At 47.2% G+C, this 23,447-nt stretch overlaps 2 protein-coding genes across 3 annotated transcripts in view; both read right to left on the reverse strand.

Moving 5' to 3' along the window:
* prkd1 (protein kinase D1) lies at window positions 1-18,691 on the reverse strand. 2 transcript variants are annotated; one of them, XM_029493682.1, is made up of 21 exons: window positions 18,544-18,667; window positions 13,863-14,001; window positions 10,480-10,611; window positions 10,219-10,388; window positions 9,858-9,881; window positions 9,558-9,768; window positions 9,390-9,467; window positions 9,005-9,206; window positions 8,799-8,922; window positions 7,094-7,171; window positions 6,736-6,903; window positions 6,423-6,534; window positions 5,761-5,813; window positions 4,707-4,779; window positions 4,408-4,514; window positions 3,962-4,123; window positions 3,442-3,540; window positions 2,923-3,083; window positions 2,741-2,847; window positions 967-1,052; window positions 1-516 (listed from the first exon to the last, which is right to left on the reverse strand). In XM_029493682.1, exons 2-21 carry the CDS (start codon window positions 13,975-13,977, stop codon window positions 286-288), a joined length of 2,493 nt encoding a protein of 830 aa, XP_029349542.1. In that variant the 5' UTR covers window positions 13,978-14,001; window positions 18,544-18,667; the 3' UTR covers window positions 1-285. The 2 variants fall into 2 exon arrangements, with proteins under 2 accessions (XP_029349542.1, XP_029349541.1); XM_029493681.1 differs by lacking the exon at window positions 9,858-9,881 and having other exon boundaries at window positions 18,544-18,691.
* Window positions 18,354-23,447, reverse strand: part of LOC115036255 (nuclear factor 7, brain-like) — a 21,262-nt gene continuing 16,168 nt past the window's right edge. The window contains exons 3-5 of the mRNA XM_029494378.1: window positions 19,494-19,575; window positions 18,544-18,778; window positions 18,354-18,395 (exon numbers count right to left, since the gene is read on the reverse strand). Of these exons, the coding sequence (XP_029350238.1) occupies window positions 18,354-18,395; window positions 18,544-18,778; window positions 19,494-19,575 (359 nt within the window). The remainder of the gene's footprint in view (window positions 18,396-18,543; window positions 18,779-19,493; window positions 19,576-23,447) is intronic.

Here is a 23,447-nt window from a genome sequence, read left to right on the forward strand (position 1 = left end):
CTGGGCGGGTTCATCGGAAACAGGCAGGCAATCTGCCAATCAGATTCTGCATTTCTCTGCCAAGTGGAGTCGGTTTGCTCGACTCGTTGCCGCCATTTTTGTGAGTGAATGTTACGCTGGCACCAAATGTCTGTCTGTTTCCTTTGACCCTTTAACGGCTCCCAAAACATTAGTTTTTTGGCTGTTTCGCTGACGGCTTCTCTGTTTTCCTTTTATTATTTTTTTGTCGTTAAACGTTATCCTGGTTTTGTGCTTTTGTTCGTTGTGTTACTGACCGAACCGTCCTCAGAGTTCACTGACCCTCTCACTGAGGGTCTCCAGCTCCTCCTCCCTCTCTGGGTAACGGTCCGCCGCCTGTCTGCCGTCGCAGCGAGGACCGTTGCCAGGGTGCAGCGGGTAGTCGAGGCTGCTGAGCTGGGCGTGGTGGTGCCAGCGCAGGTCGTCGCTCTCGTGGGTGATGTAGCGCTCGTTCATGCGGGACTCCAGGTTCCTCAGGTCCAGCCACATCTGGTAGTCCTGGTGAGGAAAACAAACGTATCCTCAGATATAGTCCATCAGAACATTTCTCATCCTCCATCTTTGATAGTGATGTTGAGAGTCACACGTCCACGTCCAATGAACTTTTCTTCATCAGCTCGTAGATCAAACTGCGATTAAAGACCTGAATGTGTCTTTCTGTTTGACTTTTAATGTTTAATCATCAAAAACTTTGATAAAGAAGATTTAAACAGGTCAGTTTATTCATTAAAACGGCCGTTAGCATGCTAAAACGCCACTGACTGGGGCCTCCGACCCTGAGGGCCCCAAGAATGAGCAGAACTCTAGATCAGCTCTAGAACGACTCAAACACATGAGAGGAAACATTCAGAGAGAGTTTTTAGTTAGTTCTGGTTTTCAGATTCCAGAGAACTGGGTTCATTTCACTTGGAAGCTTAGCTCATGAATAACCCTAACACGGTGTCTCACCTGTAACCAGGGGTGGCTCAACGTCTTGTCCACGCTGTATCTCTTCCTCATCTTCACCTGCAGCAGGTTGTTAATCAGGTCGATCGCTGAGGACGAAAACAGAAGGAGAGAAGGAATCAGGGAAAAGGAGAAGTGATGAGGAGGAACGTTACAGGGTTAAGACGAGGAGGGGGTGGATGTGGGGGTGGAGGCCCCCCCCGCAGTGAGGGGCCAGTCGGGGCTAATGAGCAAAGCTAACATGATGTTAACATTTCTTCAGGGGTCAGCGGTTTGAAGAGCTCGGCCCCTCAGGTCTACAGGGGCCTCCATCGCTCAGCATTATGCACATGAATGGACCGCCACATGAATAGATGCCCCCCCTCCTTATTCAACTCTTTCCATGCACTGCCCGGACTCTCAGAGACCCCCCCCCACACACAGTTCTCATTCCTCTCTGATTGTCGGGGCAGTCACATGATCCACCTTTAATCTGCCGTGTCCTTTTATTCAGGACGCTGATGTCCGTCAGTCCATCTGCAGCTTCTGCTTCCACCAAAAAACCTTTAAATGTGTTCAACAGTCTAAATCAGCTGCTGAAATAACCACACCCTTCATGCCTGTCGGCCAATTGAAAAGGGTCCAGCTCAACCTGATCTACGAAACTTCGCCAGAACGACTTAAAACAGCTAAATGAATCAAACTTTTTCAATTTTTCTTTCAGTGACTCTGAATTTGATGGAAAACTGTTGAACTGTAAGCTAGACTAGACTCTGGTCCAATCCCAACGTTCACCCTGCCCACTACCCCTTCACCCTCGAAAGGAAGCCACAAGGGGTGGGGCTTTGTAATCTTCTCTAGGAATGGGGACGTCACTGCGTAGTTTCGTCGTCCCAGCAGCAACATGGAGTCTACGGTTTTGATTGTTTTTTAGCATTCATCATGCTTGGGTTGATAAATAAACCAAGGATCTTCTCTGACTCTGACTAACCCTAACCCTAACCCTAACCCACATCCTCTCACTCTCTGGGGGTCGCCATTGTTGTTTGTTTCAGTATGTAAATGATGACGTGAAGCATTCTGGGAAACCTTCACTGGCCCTTCCTCGGGAAGTCAGCATCTGAAAACCCTCGCTCTGATTCATAGCCCCTTCCTCTACATGAAAAAAGGAATTGAGACACCACTACCCTCGCAGGGCAGGGCTAAAAAGGGCCTTCGACAACTCAGGAAACAAAATGCGATGTTTGCCATCACAGCTTGATCTGTTTTGTTGTGGGCAGCAGATGAATTCAGCTTCAATCTAAAATTATTTAAAGAGTCAGAGTGTTGATCCTCCTGCGGCCGACAGCAACGACTCACATCTCAGGCCACTCAGGCAGGACGAGGAGGCGGAGGAGGGAAAGTTCACAGCTCTTCAGGGATCCGGCAAGTGAGCGAACGAGCGGGTGAGTCAGGCTGGTTTTAAATTGGCCTTATGGTCAACGCACACGTGCGATGTATTTAGAGACAATGATGACAACAGCATGAGTCACAGCAAAGAGCAGCTCAAACTGTCAGAACCACCTTCACCTCCAAACACGCTTTCTACCGGTTAAAAAAAAATCAAGATTGATGGGTCAGACTGGCGGGTGACATCACGGAGGGCGGAGCTTCAGGTTTTCAGTTGTTGAGGCTGGAAATTTGTTATATTCTCTAATATTCTGTTAGTAAACTGAAAAGGTTTCAGTCAAACTCGGCAGGAACTCTTTGGTACGATCTGAACGTGATGCTGGAGCTGTGGCGTGGAGCTGCCACCTACCTTCCTGGGAGATTTTCTTCCAGGGGTGAGGAGGGTACATGAAGGCAGCGTTCTGGATCTGATCGTTGATGTCTTCGTCTTCGTTGAAGGGGAAGGTCCCGCTGAGGCTGCAGCACAGGTGGAAACCGTCAGTCTGGTGGAAATGATCTGAATTTGGCTGGTGGATCAGTGTCTCCTCCCACCTGACGTAGATGATGACTCCGACCGACCACATGTCCAGCGAGCGGTTGTAGCCTTTGTTCCTGAGCACCTCTGGGGCGAGATACGCCGGCGTGCCGACCACCGAACGCCTGAACGACTTCTCGCCGATGATCCGAGCAAATCCGAAGTCGCAGAGTTTCACCTGCAGAAGAAGGAGGAGAAACAAAACCAGCTCAGGATTTCAGTCGTATAAACGACCCATAATGCACCACTGCCTGACATGTGATTGGTACGTTCTGGACTAAAAGATGGGTCTGAGTCCGGGCCAATCAGAGGTGAGCACCAATAACATCATACCTCAACTGGATTTACGAAGACAAGGAAACAAACTAAACGCTGACGAGAACAACCAGGTAAAATAATCATTCACACACAGCAGGAAGTTTATCGATATTGTTGGATTAATGTGTCACAATGTTGCACCGCATTCATGAAGGTTTGTGTTACTGCTGAGGTGTGACGACCGATCGGTGGATAACGTGGATATATGGCAGCGTTACCTGAGGAAAAGAGTCTGCGGACGCCAGCAGCACGTTCTCGGGCTTCAGGTCACAGTGCACAATGTTCTTGAAGTGGAGGTGACGCAACGCCACAAGAATCTGACCACGACAATGCACAGAAATACACAAACAGACACACACAGAGGGAGAATGAAGTTATTTCTAAACTTTGGCATCAGATTGGGACATTTTGGTGAAACACTCCACTTCACCTCAGGACCTTTATTTCTTTATCTACAGAACTGTTGTTCTTCTATTTATTTGTGTTCTCTGTCGTTGTTACTTTTGTTAGCAACAGTCAGGTGAAGCCATATTAGAAGACATATTTCAGATTTATCATGTGAATAAATCACTGAATAATCTTTGAGCTGGTTCACACGTGCTCATATTTAACATTTTTGTGTCTGAGGACCAACATGACTCCTCCTGATGAACAGAAAAGGTCGAGTTGACCTCGACCTCTCGTCTCTGTGCCAAACGGGCCAATCAGGGGCGGGTTAGGTTTGGGGTGTCGGTTCACCTGCGTGACCAGGAACTTGGTGATCCTCTCCGGCAGCCGGCCCTTCTCACTGGACAGGATCATCTCCAGCATGTCTCCGTGGAGCTTCTCCATCACCACGAACACTCGCTCCGGCGTCTCGAACATGCAGTCCAGGTTGACCACGCCCGGGTGGTGCAGGCTCTGTGAGGGGGGGGCAGAAACGACCAGCAGCTGAAGGGTTCTGACGTTGTGATGAATCCGCATTGAGTGTTGAAAGGATCTGAAGTGAGTCCTTTTGTTGTATGCTTCCTGCTCAGGTGTGTGTGTGCGGAGGCTGCAGGTTGAGCAGCGCTGAAATCTTACAGGATGTCACACCCCCACAGTGTTGCCACGGTAATGAAATCGTTCACGACAGGAAGTCTCACTCACTGCCAACAGGCTCCTGAGCAGCACCGCTGTGTGTGTGTGTGTGTCTGTGTGTGTACCTGCAGTATGGCCACCTCGTTGCGCAGCTGACTCTCCTGTTTGGTTGGGAATCGAAGTTTGTCGATAATCTTGATGGCGACGTCTCTGCCGGACTTCCTGTGTTTACCTGCATGAAGAAACAACCAGCAATATGAACACAAACACACACACAAAAGAAGCCGGATCTTCTTTATGTATTTTGGTCTTTTCTACGTTGTTTGATTCTTTTCTTTATAAAGAATTTTGTTATTTCATTTCGTTCTGTTTTCTGCAGAAACGACTGGTCTCGTGCTGCCTGACGTGATCTTTGTGTTCTCACCTCCGTAGACGATGCCAAACTGTCCTGATCCAAGAACCTCGTCTGGGAAGATCTGGTACACAGAGTTGATGTCCTGAAAGACACAAAGACAGGCCAAGTGTCTGCCAGAGGACCGGACCAAAGTCTTTTAAAGTCAGGACTCCAGTCCCGGATCAGGCTCCGATTCTGGACTGAGGGGCTCATTCTTCGAACGTTTGATGATATTCTCATAATACAGACGGCCTCAGGTTTACAGAGAGGAGCTGAGGCGGTCCAGAACCGCAGCAGAGGAGGGTGAGGCAGAACAAGGTCAGAAAAAAAGCAAATTGCATCAATTTATGAGCTTTCAGAGAGCCTACTGTGCACCTCCCTGAGTGTAGCTACACAGCGTCAGTGTTCTGCCACAGCTTTGACACCAAAACTGCAAAATATTTTCTCCTTCATTTGTCTGCAGTCACGTCTCCCTTCTCCCCCCGTTAGCTGACAGCCTAATATCACACCTCAAGCAAAGAGGACAGAAATACAATATTATAAACCTCCTCCCCCTTCCCAGAGCTCGCTGCCTAATTACCATCTGTCGCTATGGAGACTGTTTGGCTGAGTGAGTAATCACAGTAATCTCCATTTGAGGTGCTCGAAGACGTGCTCACCTTGGAGATGGTGAGGTACACGTCTGCATGAAATGGGACTCGATGTTCTCTGCACTTCCATTTGCATGAAGGGAGTTTGCAGACACTTGAGCTGATGTAAACCTGTTTGAGACATTTGGAGCGCCGACGCGTCGTCCAGGTCGGGAAGAGAACGGTGAGCGAGCGCACCAAAACCTCACAGACATTGACTGACTGACCGCCGAGCTCAGACTTTCAGAAACACCGCAGTGTGTTTTATTTTGAAAACGTCGACCCTCCTTCCCCTCAGGTCACCTTCCTCGGTTCGACGGTGTTTCCAGGATGTGTTGACCCAAAAAAACTCACACCTACACGTTTGTGCTGCTGTGCCTTCACGACAAAAACCTGGACTGACTGAAGTCCTTCACCTGTGAATACACCGCGACTGTCTGTGTGTGTGTTCTCACCACGTTCTCCTGGATCCGACAGTTGGAGACAGAGATACTGATGGAAACTTCCTCTGTGGACGAAACACAAACACAAATAAACGGTCAGAGGTCAGCTGCTGATCTTCACAGAAGGTTCTGTGGCCTCAGTCGACTGTTAGTCATGATCGGTCTGACGTCAGTGGAGGGCTGAAATATCTCTGATGGGTTCTGTGTGTGGGGGCGTCAGAGGCCTCGGGGGGATCTGAGAGTCTGCAGCTACAGGAACATTAATACCTGAGCTGGATTTGTGAGAGAAAGCCTTTCATGGCTGGAATCACTTTTATATTTTTTCATCTTCCTTCCAAACAGATTTTTGGTCTTCAGCTCGTTTCAGAATTTATTATTTCTCTTTTTCTTTAAAGAAGCCTTCTTGTGCTTCAGGTGGACTGTCTGGGATATCACTGAAGGTGCCTTGTTGGGGGCCCTGTGGCCCCCAAAGGCTGGGACAGGATGTTGGAATTGAATCCTGCCCTTTAAAACCTCGAGTCTGTTGGTTGGAAGTAAATCTGGATACACAAAATGTGTTTGTATGAACACAAAGGTGCAGCGTTACACACACACACACACACACTGTGACTGTGGAGGTTTACCAACAGGATTTCAGGCTAATGAAATCAGAGCTTTAAACTGTTGTTCCTTACTGTGTCCGCTGCGATGAGAATTGTGGGAAACTCCGGTAGAGACAGCCGGCATCAAAGCGTGTTGGATGGCCATCTCCCACATCCGAGCCACATCCGGCCCGGCGCCGCTGACCTGGAACCAGCCGGGAGAACAGCTGACCTTACCAGATTGTTGTTTGTTTGAGACACTACAGACTCTGATTCAGGTTGGAGGACTCGTTTGTGTTTCTGTGTCCTGGACTAAACTTTTGAGGGTTTGACCTTTGAGTCATCACAGAGTTCACGGAGGTGAGGACGTGTCCCCGGTCGTCATGGAGATGGATCAGCGTCTCACCAGAATGCTGCTGCTGGTCACTGACGACTCGGCCCGCTGCAGGTTCTCCCCCACGTAGTAGACTAATGACGCTGTGGCGATCTCGAAGCAGTGAGGGTTCGCTCCGTCTGGTAGCAGAGAGAAGGTCTGGGCCGGTTCCAGGGACAAGATCTCCGACAGCGGGATCTCCTGCAGACAATCCAGAGGAATCGAACCTTTCTGTATCTGACCTGAGACCTGAACTCCAACGCACACATTAACCTCACAGGGGCAACAGGCCGCGGTTCAAACCCAGAACCTGCTTGCTGTGAGGCAGCAGTGTGCCACTGACCAAATAAAGGTCTCAGAAAATACAGAGATTCAGTGAACGTCCTTGTACCTTGTAGTATTTTCCTCCAGTTTCATTCTGAAACAGCGTGATGCATTTACTGTCCAACCGCCAGTAATGTCTTTTCCTCTGAAAAGGAGAAAGGCAGAGGACAGAGGGAGCAAGGGCAGAGGGAACAAGGACAGAAGGAAGGAGAGGACATGAAGCAGAGAAATGTTGACACGGACCTGAAATATCCAGCAAACACAAAGTAAACAGATATAAAAAGGCAGTAAACAGTCAGTAAACAGTAAACCGTCAGTAAACAGTAAACAGTAAACAGTCAGTAAACAGTAAACAGTAAACAGTAAACAGTCAGTAAACAGTAAACAGTAAACAGTCAGTAAACAGTAAACAGTAAACAGTCAGTAAACAGTCAGTAAACCGTCAGTAAACAGTAAACAGTAAACAGTAAACAGTCAGTAAACAGTAAACAGTAAACAGTCAGTAAACAGTAAACAGTAAACAGTCAGTAAACAGTCAGTAAACCGTCAGTAAACAGTAAACAGTAAACAGTAAACAGTCAGTAAACAGTAAACAGTAAACAGTCAGTAAACAGTCAGTAAACCGTCAGTAAACAGTAAACAGTAAACACTAAACAGTAAACTGTCAGTAAACAGTCAGTAAACAGTAAACAGTAAACAGTCAGTCAACAGTAAACAGTCAGTAAACAGTAAACAGTCAACAGTCAGTAAACAGTAAACAGTAAACAGTCAGTAAACAGTAAACAGTAAACAGTCAGTAAACAGTAAACAGTAAACAGTCAGTCAACAGTCAGTAAACAGTCAGTAAACAGTCAACAGTCAGTAAACAGTAAACCGTCAGTAAACAGTAAACAGTAAACAGTAAACAGTAAACAGTCAGTAAACAGTAAACAGTCAGTAAACAGTCAGTAAACCGTCAGTAAACAGTAAACAGTAAACAGTCAACAGTCAGTAAACAGTAAACAGTAAACAGTCAGTAAACAGTAAACAGTAAACAGTCAGTCAACAGTCAGTAAACAGTCAGTAAACAGTCAACAGTCAGTAAACAGTAAACAGTCAACAGTCAGTAAACAGTAAACAGTCAGTAAACAGTAAACAGTCAGTAAACAGTAAACAGTAAACAGTCAGTAAACAGTAAACAGTCAGTAAACAGTAAACAGTAAACAGTCAACAGTCAGTAAACAGTAAACAGTAAACAGTCAGTCAACAGTCAGTCAACAGTCAGTCAACAGTCAGTAAACAGTAAACAGTCAGTAAACAGTAAACAGTCAGTCAACAGTCAGTAAACAGTAAACAGTCAGTAAACAGTCACTAAACAGTAAACAGTCAGTAAACAGTAAACAGTCACTAAACAGTAAACAGTCAGTAAACAGTCAACAGTCAGTAAACAGTAAACAGTCAACAGTCAGTCAACAGTCAGTAAACAGTAAACAGTCAGTAAACAGTAAACAGTCAGTAAACAGTCACTAAACAGTAAACAGTCAGTAAACAGTCAACAGTCAGTAAACAGTAAACAGTCAGTAAACAGTAAACAGTAAACAGTCAACAGTCAGTAAACAGTAAACAGTCAGTAAACAGTAAACAGTCAGTAAACAGTAAACAGTAAACAGTCAGTCAACAGTCAGTAAACAGTAAACAGTCAGTAAACAGTAAACAGTAAACAGTCAGTCAACAGTCAGTAAACAGTAAACAGTCAGTAAACAGTAAACAGTCAGTAAACAGTAAACAGGTACCAGGGTGTCCTTGCTGGTGTAGTGGACCATCCAGCCCTCCTTCATCACGTTGCTGCTCTTCCTCTTTGTGTGTTTGACGGACTGAACGACTCTCATCAGGGGGATGTTGTTACTGGTGGACGGGCTGAAGGGGGCGGGGCCAAGCAGACCACACATTAGGTGTGTGTTTGTTCATTTATGTATGTGTATGTGTGTGTGTGTAGTACCTGATGGCCCGGTTGGACTCGTCCTGGTCAGGGTCGTGGGGGTCACAGAGGTCACTTGGCCCCGCCTCCAGCAGCAGGCCACCATCTGATGTCAGTGCTTCATCCATGTCGTCCAAGAGGCCGCTGCCTCTGTCCATGTCGTGGTCGTCCAGGCAGCCCTCCACCATGACAGCGTCTGACTCCGCCCCCGGGCTCAGGAGCTCTGTGAAGGTTTTAGACCAGACAGATGAGGACCTGGACCAGGACCTGGATTTAGGACTGACATTCCTGATCAGCATCAGTCGGAGAAGGAAAGCATGAGGTCCAGGTGTGTCTTTATGTGTGTTAGTGTGTGTTAGTGTGTGTTAGTGTGTGTTAGTATGAGTAAGTGTGAGTTGAAACTTGCCTCCGTTTCTAGAAACTTCTCCCAGACAGTTGTTGGGCACTTTGGGAGCACATCGTTTGTGACAGTTGAATTTGCAGTCTGAAGGGTGCAGAATAAGAGGAAGAAGAAGAGGGGTGAAAGGTCAAACATCAGAGGTGGAGGGAGAACAGAACAGTGTGTGCTGCTGACCTTTACACTGCAGTCCCTGCCTGAAGAGCCCCTTCAGCAGCTTCTTGCAGTGCTGGCAGATGGTGGGTCGAGTGTACGAGTGGATCAGGAAGCTGTGAGGAACTTTGACTTTGGACAGCAGGAGCTTGTCCAGCTCGATGGGACGGCCCACGTAGGACTGGGAGCTGGATCGGCGCTCTCGGCCATGGACAGAGTCCATCTGGGTCTTCTGCTGCAAAATGCCCAATAAAAGATAGCAAACATCCGGTTGTGTTCTTGATTTGGTGTCGATTAGAGTTTGCTGCGTTGTGATGAACTCACCTCCATACTGGGACTGACTGGAGACTGGAAGAGACAAAAGGACAGCAGAGTTAAAGCTTAAATCTCAGATGTTAGTGTCAGGGAGACTCTTAAGGCCAAAGGTCAACAGGTCCAGAATGTTGTGTTAAAGAATCAGATTTTAAAATAAAATGTTCCTTCATATTGACAGTCGATAATTTAATGTCACTGGTGATTTTTCTGAAATGTTGATAAAATGTCTTGTAAACAAACCAAATCCTGCAAAGTTGGATCTATCGAGGGATCTAGGTGGGCGGGGTTTGAATGGATGCTTTATTGTGACATCACAAAGTTCCAGACTGGTTTTAAGGTTTTAGACCTGATGGAGTCCCGTCCTACTGACCAGCAAAGCATCGTCTGTGTAGTGGGGGGGCGAGGGCTCAGCGGAGAGGGGCCGGCCAATGTTGGCCAGCCCCCCCGTCAGGGAGACATTGGACGGGCGACGCCTCCTCACGCCACTGCAGTTATTTGGGATCTTAAAGGCACAACGCTTGTGGTAGTTCAGACCGCAGCCTGGACAGAGAGAGACAACAACAAAGTTTATCCACAAAATGACGACAACGTGGAAACACACAATGGCCAGTTGGTTGGTCGCCATGGTTACCTTCACATTTGAGTCCCTGTCGTACAAGTCCCCAGAGCATCTCTCCACAGTGGTCGCAGAAGGCCGGAGCTCGGTACGAGTGGACGAACAGACAGTGGGGACGGATCTGGAAGTCCTCCACTGTGGCTGAGGCTGCAGATCAGAGACCAGATCAGGGACGGGCCGAGGTCTGGAGACACCCCGTGCACCAAACAGCTGACACTGAAAAGCTTCCCTCTCTATGGTGCCCCGAACAAAAGACCGGGTCCAGACCAGGAAGGAGGGGAATAGCTGTGCGGTACCCATCCACCCGATCAGGACAGAATACAGAGCTGGTCAGATCTACAGTAATCCCTCGTTATATTGTGGTTCCCTCTGTACATCACACAAATTTGATTTAGTCTTCCCAGATGATTTCGTACATGTCACACTATTGGCTGATAAAGGAGACACGACCAATGAGAGCATGCTGTTCAGTATCCTGGGCGCTGATTGGCTTAGTGACCGCAGCCTCAGTTCCCCACATCCAAACTTTATTTGTGTTTAAGAGTGAAGAAAAGGTTTCTAAGAGTGTGCGGAGGCCTTAATATAAAAACATATATACTGTATGTTGCAATACCCTGCTGATTCACTTTAGCCAATCCTGTTTCTACTTCCTGGATTTTCACCTAGTCGAGGGATTACTGTGTCTCCTCCTCTGCAGCTCTCGTGGTGAGTCGGCACTTGGACACTTTTTCTGTTCCATGGCGTTAAAGTGGAAACGAGCAGCTGCTGATCTGTGGAGACCGGGCCTGTGGCCATGACTTTAATCTGAGCCCAAACATCCTCCAGCTGTTCCCACAAAACCCAGTGGGGTCCACATGGCAGCGTCCAGGATCCCACATGGAGCGGCCCAGGACACCCTGGCCGGGACGTTGTGGGTCCACTGTGTGTCTGCAGCTGGAGGTGATCTGGTTTCTTTCCCCTTCAACCAGTTCGTCTTTGGCTTGGTTTATTTTTCACCAAACATGGTGACACACTGGCTGCCCAATGACGACGACAATGATGCTGTGTGTGTGTGTTTTTGTGTCAGGTTGTGCAGGAACACGTGGCTCGGTCACACAGCGTTGTGTTTCCATTGTTTTGGAGCTCAGAGGTTGACGACACCAAAATCTCCGATTCACACAGTACCGGTTCATGTGAGACGTTCGTGGTCGGCTCGGAAAAGTACAGAATTTTGATTCAACTCACCAGAGAGAGAGACAAGTAAACACACCAACAGAGAGAGGGGGTAATGAACGGGTTGTTCGGGGTATTTTGTAAATGTTTTGGAGGTATGAGAGGCTCTTAGCCGACGCAGATGGACTGAGTGTTTGTTTGGTTGGGCCAGCAGGCTTGGCAAAGCATGATGGGTAGTTTGGGATACGGGTTCTCGCCTCATTCCTCCCTCTCTCTCTCTCCGTGCACGTTACTTGTGAATCTCTCTCACCGGTTTTCTCTCTCTCCCTCTCTCGCCCCGTGTCCTCCAGCAGAATGCAGCTCTGATTAGACATTCTGCTGCAGGAAATTACCTCCATTTATTCAAATTATTGTTTATGCCTTTTGTTTGGAGGGCCAACATACATTTGGAAGTCTGAACAAGCTCCTAAACTGTTATTATATGCTTCAGAAAATGACTTGTGTGGCGTGTGTGTGTGGTGTGTGTAGGTAGTCCTTGTCTGAATATAACTGTCTGTGTTTGTGTGTATGAATTAGGAGCATTAAGAAGCACTCGCTGCTCGCTTGTTAACCCACAACCAGAAAACAAACACTGCGGGTGGAGAAGCTGTAAACTAGCCGGGTGTGATGTGATAATAAACACGTTCCTGTTTCAGCTCTTTACAACTCATAAATATGTCAAACTGAACTTTTCATACTGTAAACGACTCCATTGGTGATTTCTCATTAAAGGTCCATATTCCAGGATCGATCGTTCTCACCAAAGCTCCATATTTTGTATTGAATGTCCAAATGTTGATATCAAAATGAATTTGTGAGCATCGACCAAGTTTTGTATTGTGGGAGAAAATTCCCTTCTTACCAAATCATCGAGCGGCTGGAGGCGGCGAAAGAGAAACTGTCCACTAAATCTGGTTTTAATTAGCCTGACTACCGGACTTTGGCGGGCTGGAGGTGTCAGAAGGAAAGTTGAGTTGTGAAATCCCATCATCCTTTGGGTTTACTGTAGATTGTAAACAACTTTCATCAACACACACACTGATTTAAATAAAAACAACAACAGTTTGTTAACTAGCTCCCTGTTTCGAATCACAGCCAATAAAACCTGTCGGGTTCAGTATTTCAGGAATCATCAGCATGTTTTTTTTTTTCAGGTCTAATGTGACCAATCAGCTCGCTTGGCTGGAGCTGCCTGTTACACCATACAAGGTTAATTTCCTGTTTGTTTCCTCCACACTTCGAGCTGTCACTGAGACTGGCAGAGAGCCGCCAACAAAAGTGTTTTTAACTGAGTGTCAGCATCCTGACGGGGGAGGGGGGTGATCTGGAAGATAACAAGAAGGATAAAGAACGAGAAGAGGACGGGATGAGAAGGAAACACAAAGACGAAGCTGATTAGACCTGACCCAGATAATACAAACTCAGGTCTGAAAGGAGACAGGTTGTACTGAAGTCTATGGGAAAATGTCCCTCCTCCTGCCTGATGAGTTTCTGGTCTCAGTCTGAAATACGACATGATGTTCATTTAGAGGGAAAGGGGAGGAGTTAGGGGGCGGAGCTACTGGGTGACTGACAGACCAGACCACCCAATCAGGACCAAGGACAGAGAAGGTCAGATCCACCTTGTTTTTATGACTATTAATAAGATTTAAATCCAATGAGTCCTAACGATGAATTTATGTTACACACGTGTGAAAGTGTGAAAATGCAAACATGAACACATACACTCTTAGCTGAGTGAACACCTGAGCTCTGAGCTGGACAAGACAAACAGCTGCTGTCCACAAATGTCCCAAAAACAGTTTGTCCCCGTGGAGCTTCTGACTGGACAAGGCTTACCCACAATCCTCCTGTGTCTTTGTGACATTAAGAAAAACACCAGAGCGAACGAAGAGACCAGTGACACCACACACACATCCATCCATCCTCCGATGACCTGCTGAGCATTGGACACCTCCACGGGATCAGATACACAACTCAGACAAAATCACAAACACACAACTTACCTTTTAATCAAACACTGTTGTCAATTGATTTTTAATCCAGATTCACACCAGATTCATGACAGACTTGGCGAGATCAGGTCAGACCGGGTCAGTCAGGTTTTTATGCAAAACTATTTAAGTTACATTCATGAACAGTTTGAATGAAAGCTACCAGCAGAGTGAGCGCTGTTGGTGCAGCCTGAAGGGAATGGCCCGTCTCACCTGACAGCACGGCCTCCACCAGGTCGCCCTCCTGGATCTGAGAGGCCGACCGCAGCAGCTGCAGCACATTCTCTGACGTCTGGTCATGACGAAACAGCAGGATCTTCTCGTACATCCCATAGAAGCCACACTCCGGTAACTAGGAGACAGAGGACCAAAGTGTAAACAGTCCATCCTTCAGTGCAGAGAGCTGGACAGACTGAAACTGAAACTGAGGAGCTAACTCCGAGCTCACGTTCCACTTCAGGCTCTGATCATCCAATCAAGCTAATAAACAGCCGCCCGACAGTCATGTGATTGATAATCAATTAGGATCACAGTTTGTTACATCTGAGACATTTTGTCAGAAACAATTATCGACTCACAAACATGTGACTGATGAAGTCACTTCTGTGGTGGAGAGAAACAGCAACTGAGGAAGTGTGATGATAAAAACACACACACACAGACAAACTAACTGCCTCATTACTGTGAATTATCCTCCCCTGTTGGGATTCTGACTTCAGGAAACAGAATCCATCTGATCCTAAAACTCCCCCTGATCAACTCTTTAATTACAATCATATTTGACCCTGACACTTCCTGTTCCCAGGTTACCATGACGATCTGCTGCTTCACTTTCTCCAGCTGAAGAGGAAGAGGAGGGAAGTGGGGGACATGATGATGAAGAAGTTCTCACTCATTAGGCCTTCACCTCTCTCTCTCTCACCTCTGCCTCAGTCACTGATAGTCTCTCACCCCTCTTCATCTCCACTCACTCTATAAGCTCTCTCTGGCTCTTCACAGGTACATCTTTATTTGTTTGTGTATGTGTGTGTGTGTGTGTCACCATAGCAACGGTGCCACTCTCGTTGTCATGGCAGCACAGAACTCAAGGCTGACTCCTGTCCTTCCTTCTCCTCCGTCTATTCTCTCCTTTAATTCACTTTTCTTTCTGTGTAACAACAGCTCTGCGCACTGTCCTGCAAAGCATCATGGGTTTTGGAGTTACATCGCCAAAACAAGACCACACCACGGCCTTCATGGTCAAAGTGTGAACTGATTCAGGGTCCTGGTCCTGGTCCTGGTCCTGGTACACCCATGATGGAACCTTATTAATGTTCTCAGCACCAGATGAGCCGAGACAAAGTCTTGCTGACTGCAATCCAGCTGTGTTCAGACTGCGACGCACACGCACACACCTACACACACGCACACAAAGTCAGCTGTGATGTTTTGGTCCTAATGGGGATGAGAGAAGGCTGTCACCATGACGACAGGATATGCTGCATGATGCCATTTATAAAAGTGTGTATGTGTGTGTCATTGTGTGAGTTGTGTCTGCAATGACGTCCTCATAGAGTAGAAACCTGAATATTCACACATGTAAAGGCTGATTGCTGCCTTTTGTCTCTTTTTGTTTGTTTTTTGTCAAAAACTTAATGTGGTTTGAACTTTTGTCACTATTTAACTTAGTCTTAGTTTGATCGTGATGTGACCTGATTGGGTGGTCCAGTCTGTCAGTCACACAGTAGCCCCGCCCCCTAACCCCTCCCTTTCTCTCTAAATGAACATCATGTTGTATTTCAGACTGAGACCAGAAACTCATCAGGGAGGAAGAGGGACATTTTCCCATAGACTTCAATACGTCTGACAAAGAACCCTTTTTTAAATGTGGACCTTTAAAATGACGGTTCTTGTCCAGATTGATCTGCTGACAGACGGAGCTCTGATGCTCAGCTGCTCCGTGTTTCAGTCTGCACACAATCTCTGCTCAGAATTACAAAACAGAGAGACGTTTGGAGAACTGAGTTTCTCTACAAAGTGTGAACGTCATCAGAGTGTCTGAGTTCAAACAGAAACAGGAAGAGAGACGTGAATGGATGAAAAAAGTGAAGATGAAAGAGAGAGAACAATGAGACACACATCTGTTCTCTGCTTCATTCACAGTGTGTGTGTGTGTTCATCTCTCATAATGGCCCTCAGAAGGACACTTCACAGCCGCAATCATCATCAGTTGCCAGGCAACAAGAAGAACCCGCTACCAACAGAAACACAGAACACACAGCTTTATTATTACTGAGAGCCAGAGGTGTGTGTGTGACCGGGGTTAGAGACGTTCCTGTCTCTGCTGGACCGACTACATTCATGTTCACACAAAAATATATTAACTCTTTGAGAGTCACATCAAGTCTGTGGGACCCTTTTTTAAAAACTTCATCTTCAGACTCATCTGATCCTGTCTGATCACTTCAGCCTCAGAAAACAAGAACTAAGAAAAAACTCTGAATGTTTCCTTCTCCAAAGAAAAGCTCCTCTCATGTGTTTGGGTCGTTTCTGTCTTTATCTGATCAGCAGTTCTGCTCTTTATTCTGTCAACACAATAAACTCAGAAACATTCAGGACTGAACCAGAGACTCTCTGGTTGGCTGTGACATCACCCAGCGGAGCCAATAGGAGCGTCCAAAATACAGACGTGACTCTGGACGTCACTGTCAAAGATGGAGGATGAGGATGGACGGATGAACACACAGAAGTGAAGTACACGTCTGCAGCTGCTGAGATGGTTAAGAATAAATGTGACGCAGCAGGAAGTGTCTGCTCTGTCCTGTTACCATGGACACCAAAACAGACACCAAGACCGTTCACAGCTGCCATGGAAACGTGACGCATCTCTCAGCCCGTTTCACTGATGTAATGTTCTGTACAACTGTTCAGATCCTGATACTGATCCAGGTGTGCATTTCTTTGGAGCTTATGAGGACAAGGTGAGCCAAAGAGGGTGGGGTTCACATCTGGGCCAATGGCCAACCCAGGACACCTGGGTCCACCTGGGTCCACCTGGGTCCACCTGGGACCAGCTGGGACCACCTGGGTCCACCTGGGACCAGCTAGGACCAGCTGGGACCACCTGGGTCCACCTGGGACCACCTGGGTCCACCTGGGACCACCTGGGACCACCTGGGACCACCTGGGTCCACCTGGGTCCACCTGGGTCCACCTGGGACCAGCTGGGACCACCCAGGTCCACCTGGGTCCACCCGGGACCAGCTGGTCCTCCAGCGTCCTGACAGAGACTCAGCACATGTGGACTGTAGTGGCTGAATACAGACATGAGGCATTCATCTGTGTAAAGTTTGTGTAGAGTTTGTTCAACATGTAGTGCTCTCTCTCTCACACACACACCTTCCCTTGTTAATCAGTTCATTTGGTGCCATTTGAAGTGTTAAGTGTTGCATGTTGTGAGCGATGTCACACAGGTTGGGTGTGTGAACAGGTGTTGAAAACTGGCCTGTCGTACACTACAGAGTGAAAACACTTTATCAACAGCTGTGTGTGTGTGTGTGTGTGTGTGTGTCACACTGTCAAGCCGTTAGCATCTTGGCTCTCAGGTTCCAGGTATGTGTGTGTGTGTGTGTGTGTGTGTGTGTGTGTGTGTGTGTGTGTGTGAAGCAGCATGAAGACACCAAATGATCATTAACTCGACCCATCAGGGGATGGATTAGGGGGAGGGGCTACTGTGTGACTGACAGACTGTACCATCCAATCAGAATAGAGCACAGAGCAGGTCAGAACCTCCTTCTCCTCCAAATCTGGTTTCTAGTGGTCTCGTTCTGGTCCAGGCCCAGTTCATCTCAGTCTGGACTCCTGCTGTGATCCAGTCCAATCCCCTTCAAGACTCAAATCCGATCTCGACTAAAGTCATTTTCATTTGTTGTTTAATCCTGAACCAGTCTCATCCTGACATCCTGACCCTAACCCAGCTCCTCCCCTAGTCCAGATCAACACCCACCTGAACCCTTCACAGTTTCACTTCGATCTGGACCTGCTGTTTCCTGATCCTCATCCTGAAACTGTTTTGAGATCAAAGGTCACCAGTTGGGGCACATTGCTTTGCCTTTTTGGAAAGAATTCAAAATAAAATTTGGTCTTTTTTGAAAGCGGAGCCAGGTGAGAGTTGAGGTCAGGAAGGTCAAAGTTGTGTCATCAGTGAGTGTTTGTATTGACGGCGTCGTCCTCATTATTCACACACATCACTGAATATTCACGCTGACGGCTCTGGCTGTGGAAGCACATCCTCTATGAAGACCAACATGGAGCTCGCAGTCTTATTCTGCACATCCACAATGGAAAACTTTTTATTGGCTCCTCCTCCATCAGCTGCTCTCTGATGGTTAAACAGAATCAGCTGATCACATCTGACTCCTTCTGTGTGTTTATCCGTCCATCATCATCCTCCATCTTTGATTGTGACGTCAAGAGTCACGTCTCTACATCGGACGCTCCTATTGGCTCCGGTGGGTGATGTCACAGCCAATCAGAGTCTCTGGATCAGTCCTGAATGTTTCTGAGTTTATTGTGTTGACAGAATAAAGACAGTCAGATATTTGAGCTGGTTTTTCATCATTAATGAGCAGAAACAACCCAAACACATGAGAGGAACTTTTCTTTGGTTATTCTGCTGTACACAGTTTTATATCAGCTTTATAAATTCGGTGTGGCTTCTCCGTCCTACAGTCTGAACTGATCAGACAGGATCAGATGATTCTGGATCTGTCAGACACAGAAGGATGAAAAACCAAAGTGATTCGCTCTAATTCGAAATCAGACAGAGAGCCAAACACCGCTGTGACCTTTCACCCCTCCAAACACCTGAGGTTTTACCCCCCCAGACTGAGACGGTCTGACCCGGACTTGTTACCTTCTGGTCCACGATGGAGCACGCCACCTCCCGGACCTGACTGAGGCTGAGCTCCGCGGCGTCCAGCAGCACCGGCTCCCGGCTCAGACCGATCTGGATGTGGAAGGAGATGACCCCCCCTCCTCCCCCGGCGCTGGGGCTGTTGGTCCCCCCCGGGAACGGGAGCGGGCTGGGCGCACGGATCAGCGGAGGCGCACTCATAAGAGCCCGGTCCGGAGCGGGATCAGGATCGGACCTGCCGGGAAACAACGAGCGGTCACGACGACGACGAGCAGAGACCGGCCGGTGGCTGGCTGAGGTGGGGGGGTCCAGGTGCTGCAGCCGGCGGGGGGGGGGGGGGGAGGCGCGGAGCCGCGGACGCACGAAAACTCCCGACTCAGAAAAAGGCGCAGAAAAAAACTGGAAAAGACTCAAAGCAGGAGAGGACGTCAACAGGCTGCAGAGGAAGAGGAGGAGGAGAGAGGGAACCCTCCTGAAGGACGAGATGGTTTCATCCGGACTCTGACTTCCACATGGAGGTCTGAGCCCACTTCGTTCTGTCATCCACCATAAGTCCACTCACAGAGCTGGACTGGAAACAAACTTTCATCTTTAAAGATCACAAACTAAAACTTGGAAGTTTTAGTTTTCCATCTACAGTCTGCAGCTCTGGGGACAACAGCTCAGCCAGCCAATCAGAGGAGAGCATCTGAGCCTCTGATTGGTCCAATAAAAACAGAGCAGATTTCAGCTAAAACACCGAAAAACCGAAGTGCAGGGGGGCGGAGCTTCAGAAGCAGGGCGAAGCAAAGAGAATGACGTCACAGAGTTCAGGAAGTCCAGACTCAGCATTTCTCTTGAGACAGAACCTGGACCTGATCCAGATGGAGTTCTGCCTTCAGACTGTCTGGACCTTTAACATCACCTGAGGTTGATGGGACAACTGAGAGAAAGGAGGCAGATCATCTGACCTTATCCACATTAAGATGGTGACCTCCTGACCTTTACCGTAACCAGACTTGTTCCAGCCCTCTGATTGGTCTGTTTCTCCTGCTATGGAAACAGCAAAGCCAATCACAACAAGAACAAGGACGCCACAGACACAAGCACAAACACACTGACAGAGACATGGACACAAATACAAGCCTGGATGAGCTCTACCATCCATCCATCAGTATTTATGACACACCTGTTGAATCGAAGAGCAGGCGCTGCTCAGCTGAAATGTGTCAGTTGCTAGGAGATACACACACGCAGAGACACACACATGCAGATATATTAATATATCGTCACACTGAAAAGACACACTTGTCAGGCCTCCCACACTTCAACCTTTCATGACCAGTGATGCTGCCAGCATTGTGGCGTTTAGTGTGTGTGTGTCAGGTCAGTCAGTGCTTTCTAATTATTATTGATCTTATCATAAATTGTATACCAACAACTGAATATTGTCGTTTAAAATCAAATAATATCAAATCTGATCTTATTTATCATAAATGTATTACTTGTGAATATGTGAAATGTACTAGGATATAAAATATCTTTCAAATGAAATACTTTAATATAAATGTGTTAAAAATAAACAAAAAAACACACGGTTGGTAAACTCAGCGACCTGATGTGACTTTATTTCTTCAGATCACATTGAATCCGTTTAATGCTGCCTGTCAGTTCACACCTTCGTTCTGCGTGACATTGAAATATGAAAATTTAAATCAGAAGCAGAAGATTTTTATAAAACAGGCTTCATTATGATTTCAGACATCATCTCCAGATCACTTCCTGGATTAATCCAGGTGCTGCATGAAGAGAGATTAATCTGGAGGAAGTGATTTACTCTGGCAGAGATTAAATTTTCATCCTGCAGAGTGGCAGTGACATCCAGCAGTAATCCCCCTTCCTGCTGCAGCTCCAAGTTTCACATTCAAACCTCTGAAATCATCAGACACTCCGTCTTCTTGGTCGGTGATTCATGCTGCCAGGGTTCAGCTCCCTGCAGATCCGCCCAGGCTGACAATGTGGAGTAATCGCTTTATTTATAGAAGTGTTTGTTAAAACAGTCCGATGGTGATGAGTCAGAGCAGATGATGCTTCAGCTGGAAACTTTATTGGTCACCACCGGAGCTGGAGTCCACACCGCGGTCAGCTTTATGCAGACGACACGCTGCAGTGACAACCCGGAGTCGACTCAATATACAGATACATAAAAATGTTTATTGTCCCCTTCAACTTCGTGCCTTTTTTTACAAAACAAAACAGCACAACAAAAAATTATTTAACAAGAGATGAAGAAGAGCTGCATGGAAACAGGAGAAAATAACGTCCAATCAGGAACAGAGGATGTCCAACCTGATGAGCCTGATGAGAGACAGGAAACAGATGGAGGCCTTCAGATCAGATGACTCCACAAACAGGAAGTGCAGTGCGATCATCTTTAAACATTTTATGAGAAGATCGCATGAAGTAGCTGCTATTGATTAGCAGCCGTTCCCAAAGTGTGAGCTGCGGGTCCACTGCTGGACAGGAAGTGGAAGGTTGAGTGTAAAAGTATGCCAAATCATTTTCACTTCATCGGGTGATTTTAAATGACTTCAACTCTGCAACCCAGAAAAATATGGTCGTTTGATATCGAGTTGGACAACGAGTGTGTGTGCAGCATCAGGAGAGTCTTTGACTGAGTCATGTTTTGAAGTGAGTCAGCCGTCGGCTGTCAGGAAACACTCCCACTCCGAGCTTGACCTGCACGGCGTTCGTCTGCAGAGCAGAAATAATCTCACAGTGGAGGCAACACTGAGCAACAACATGTTGTGTGTCCATGTGGGACCGATCCAGGTTTGGTGGATCCTGAGAGACAGCCATCCTGATGCAGGTGGACAAGAGTCAGCATCAGCCGCAGCCGCCTAAAACTCTGGATGAGAGCAGAAACGTTTACTGAGATAATAAATCAGGGAGGAGGCGGGACATTTTCCCATAGACTGCAATACAACCTGACCGGAGCAGTCGCTCAACAACGGTCAAAAGGTCAAAGGGTAAGGTCACTGTGACCTCACAAGCAAATGGAGCACATCACTGAAACACTCTCATCAAACTTCTACAGATTTGGTACAAATATTCACTTGCAGTAACCCTTCAGAGGTCAAAGGTCAAAGTCGGTGTGGCCCCCTCCAGCAGCAGCAGGATTTAGCCCTCAGTGTCGGAGTCTGTGATTCCAGCTCTCCAGTTTGATGTGTGAAGATCAGAGATAACAACACATCGAGTATAATTCAGTCAGTGTGCGACAGTTAAAGTACAGAGAACAAATGTACTGTAACAAATGTACTTTAAACTGTCACAACCAACAACAGAGAAAAACACAACATGACATGTCGCACAACGTGTTCCACAAATCATCTCGTTAAAAAAAAAGTGTCTAAACGTCTGACTTTTCTCAGCAGTGACTCCTCGGTCGGACTCGCTGCACTGAGCATGCTCAGAATGATGAGACTTCCTGCAACACCTCTCTCTCGCTCACACACACACACAGTCGTTCACACCATTGTGGCAACATGAACACACACTGTTCATTCACACTCATACATCAATAAAGCTTCATTCAGTCACACACTCACACGCTCTGACAGATTTGACACCCACCACCCGTTGATCCATTTTTACAGCCCTTCCTCCCTCCATGGGTGCGATCGCCGTCACCGTGGGGTGTGTGCGACGCTGCAAAGTGCTAAAAAGCCGCCGTCTCTTCCCAGCAAACTTGGTGTCGTTGTTGTATGTTGTTGTGCAAATGTTTTGAGAGGAAGTTTGCCGACGCCGGCGTGTGGTGAGGTACAACAGTATTCAGAGGGCAGCGGTAGGAGGGGCCCGGGACACACCGCAGGAAACCAAAACGTGTCAGTCTGCGGGTCACAGGTCACACCTCCCGCATGTTGCAGTTTGTCCTAATTACTTTCACATTTTCCCAAAGTTGTACCTCACTTCGACAAAAAACACAGACACAAACACGTGGCGTTGCTCAGACGCCATGTGTGCTGCTCTCCCTCACAGGAAGAACGATGGGATTGTTCCCGACCGTCCAATCAGGACCCCCGCCACTCGCTTTAAACGCTTCCCCTTCAGTCATCAGTGCAAATATCTGGCTGTGACTCCCAAGGTGCATTTCACCCAAAGACATCCAATCAGAGAACAGACTGTGGATTCATGACTTTGACCTGATTTGTTCAGTTGGCGGTGTGTGTTTGTTGGGTGTTTGGGGCTTCTGGAGCCAATCCCAGCTCACTCTGGGCGAGGGGCGGAGTCACCTGGACAGGTGTGCAGTCAGACCTACAGACAGTTTAGAGTCACCAATGAGCCCAAACAGGACGCCTCTGGAACCAGGGAGAACCACTGTGAGACCGTGCTGCCCTAATTAAGTTTACATTTTTTAATTAGAGAATGCACTGATGAGAACTGAGGTGTCTCATTCATCCTTCCAGGAGAGAAACGTCTTTGTTACGTTAATAAAGGGGATGGCAATGAGGGTTCCATCATCAGGTTTGTTGTTTTCCTCACCAGAAGCTTCGGGCTCAGACCTGCGGTAGCTAATTTAGTTATTTTTAAAGCATTTTGACGAGACGGAGACAAAAGGCCCCCTCAGGAGAAACAACATTTTTCTCACGACATATGTTCCACCGCAACACTTTGGAATAAATTACTAAGCAGTCTTTATTTAATTATCTCTGAGACTGTCGCCTCCCCGACAGCATCACGTCTCCATAACAACGCTGCAAAAGGTGACGGGAAATAAAGTAACATCTGGGAAATGGTGTCACTTCAAAACACATTGTGGATTTAAATACACGTGACTGCTCAGTAGATCCAGATTTAACTGTATATATCTAACTGTTTTACATGAATACATACTTATTTATTCTGAATCACATTTCTGTCCATAA

This window comes from Echeneis naucrates, chromosome 22 (genome assembly GCF_900963305.1).
Source record: "Echeneis naucrates chromosome 22, fEcheNa1.1, whole genome shotgun sequence".
Taxonomy (NCBI): Eukaryota; Metazoa; Chordata; class Actinopteri; order Carangiformes; family Echeneidae; genus Echeneis; species Echeneis naucrates.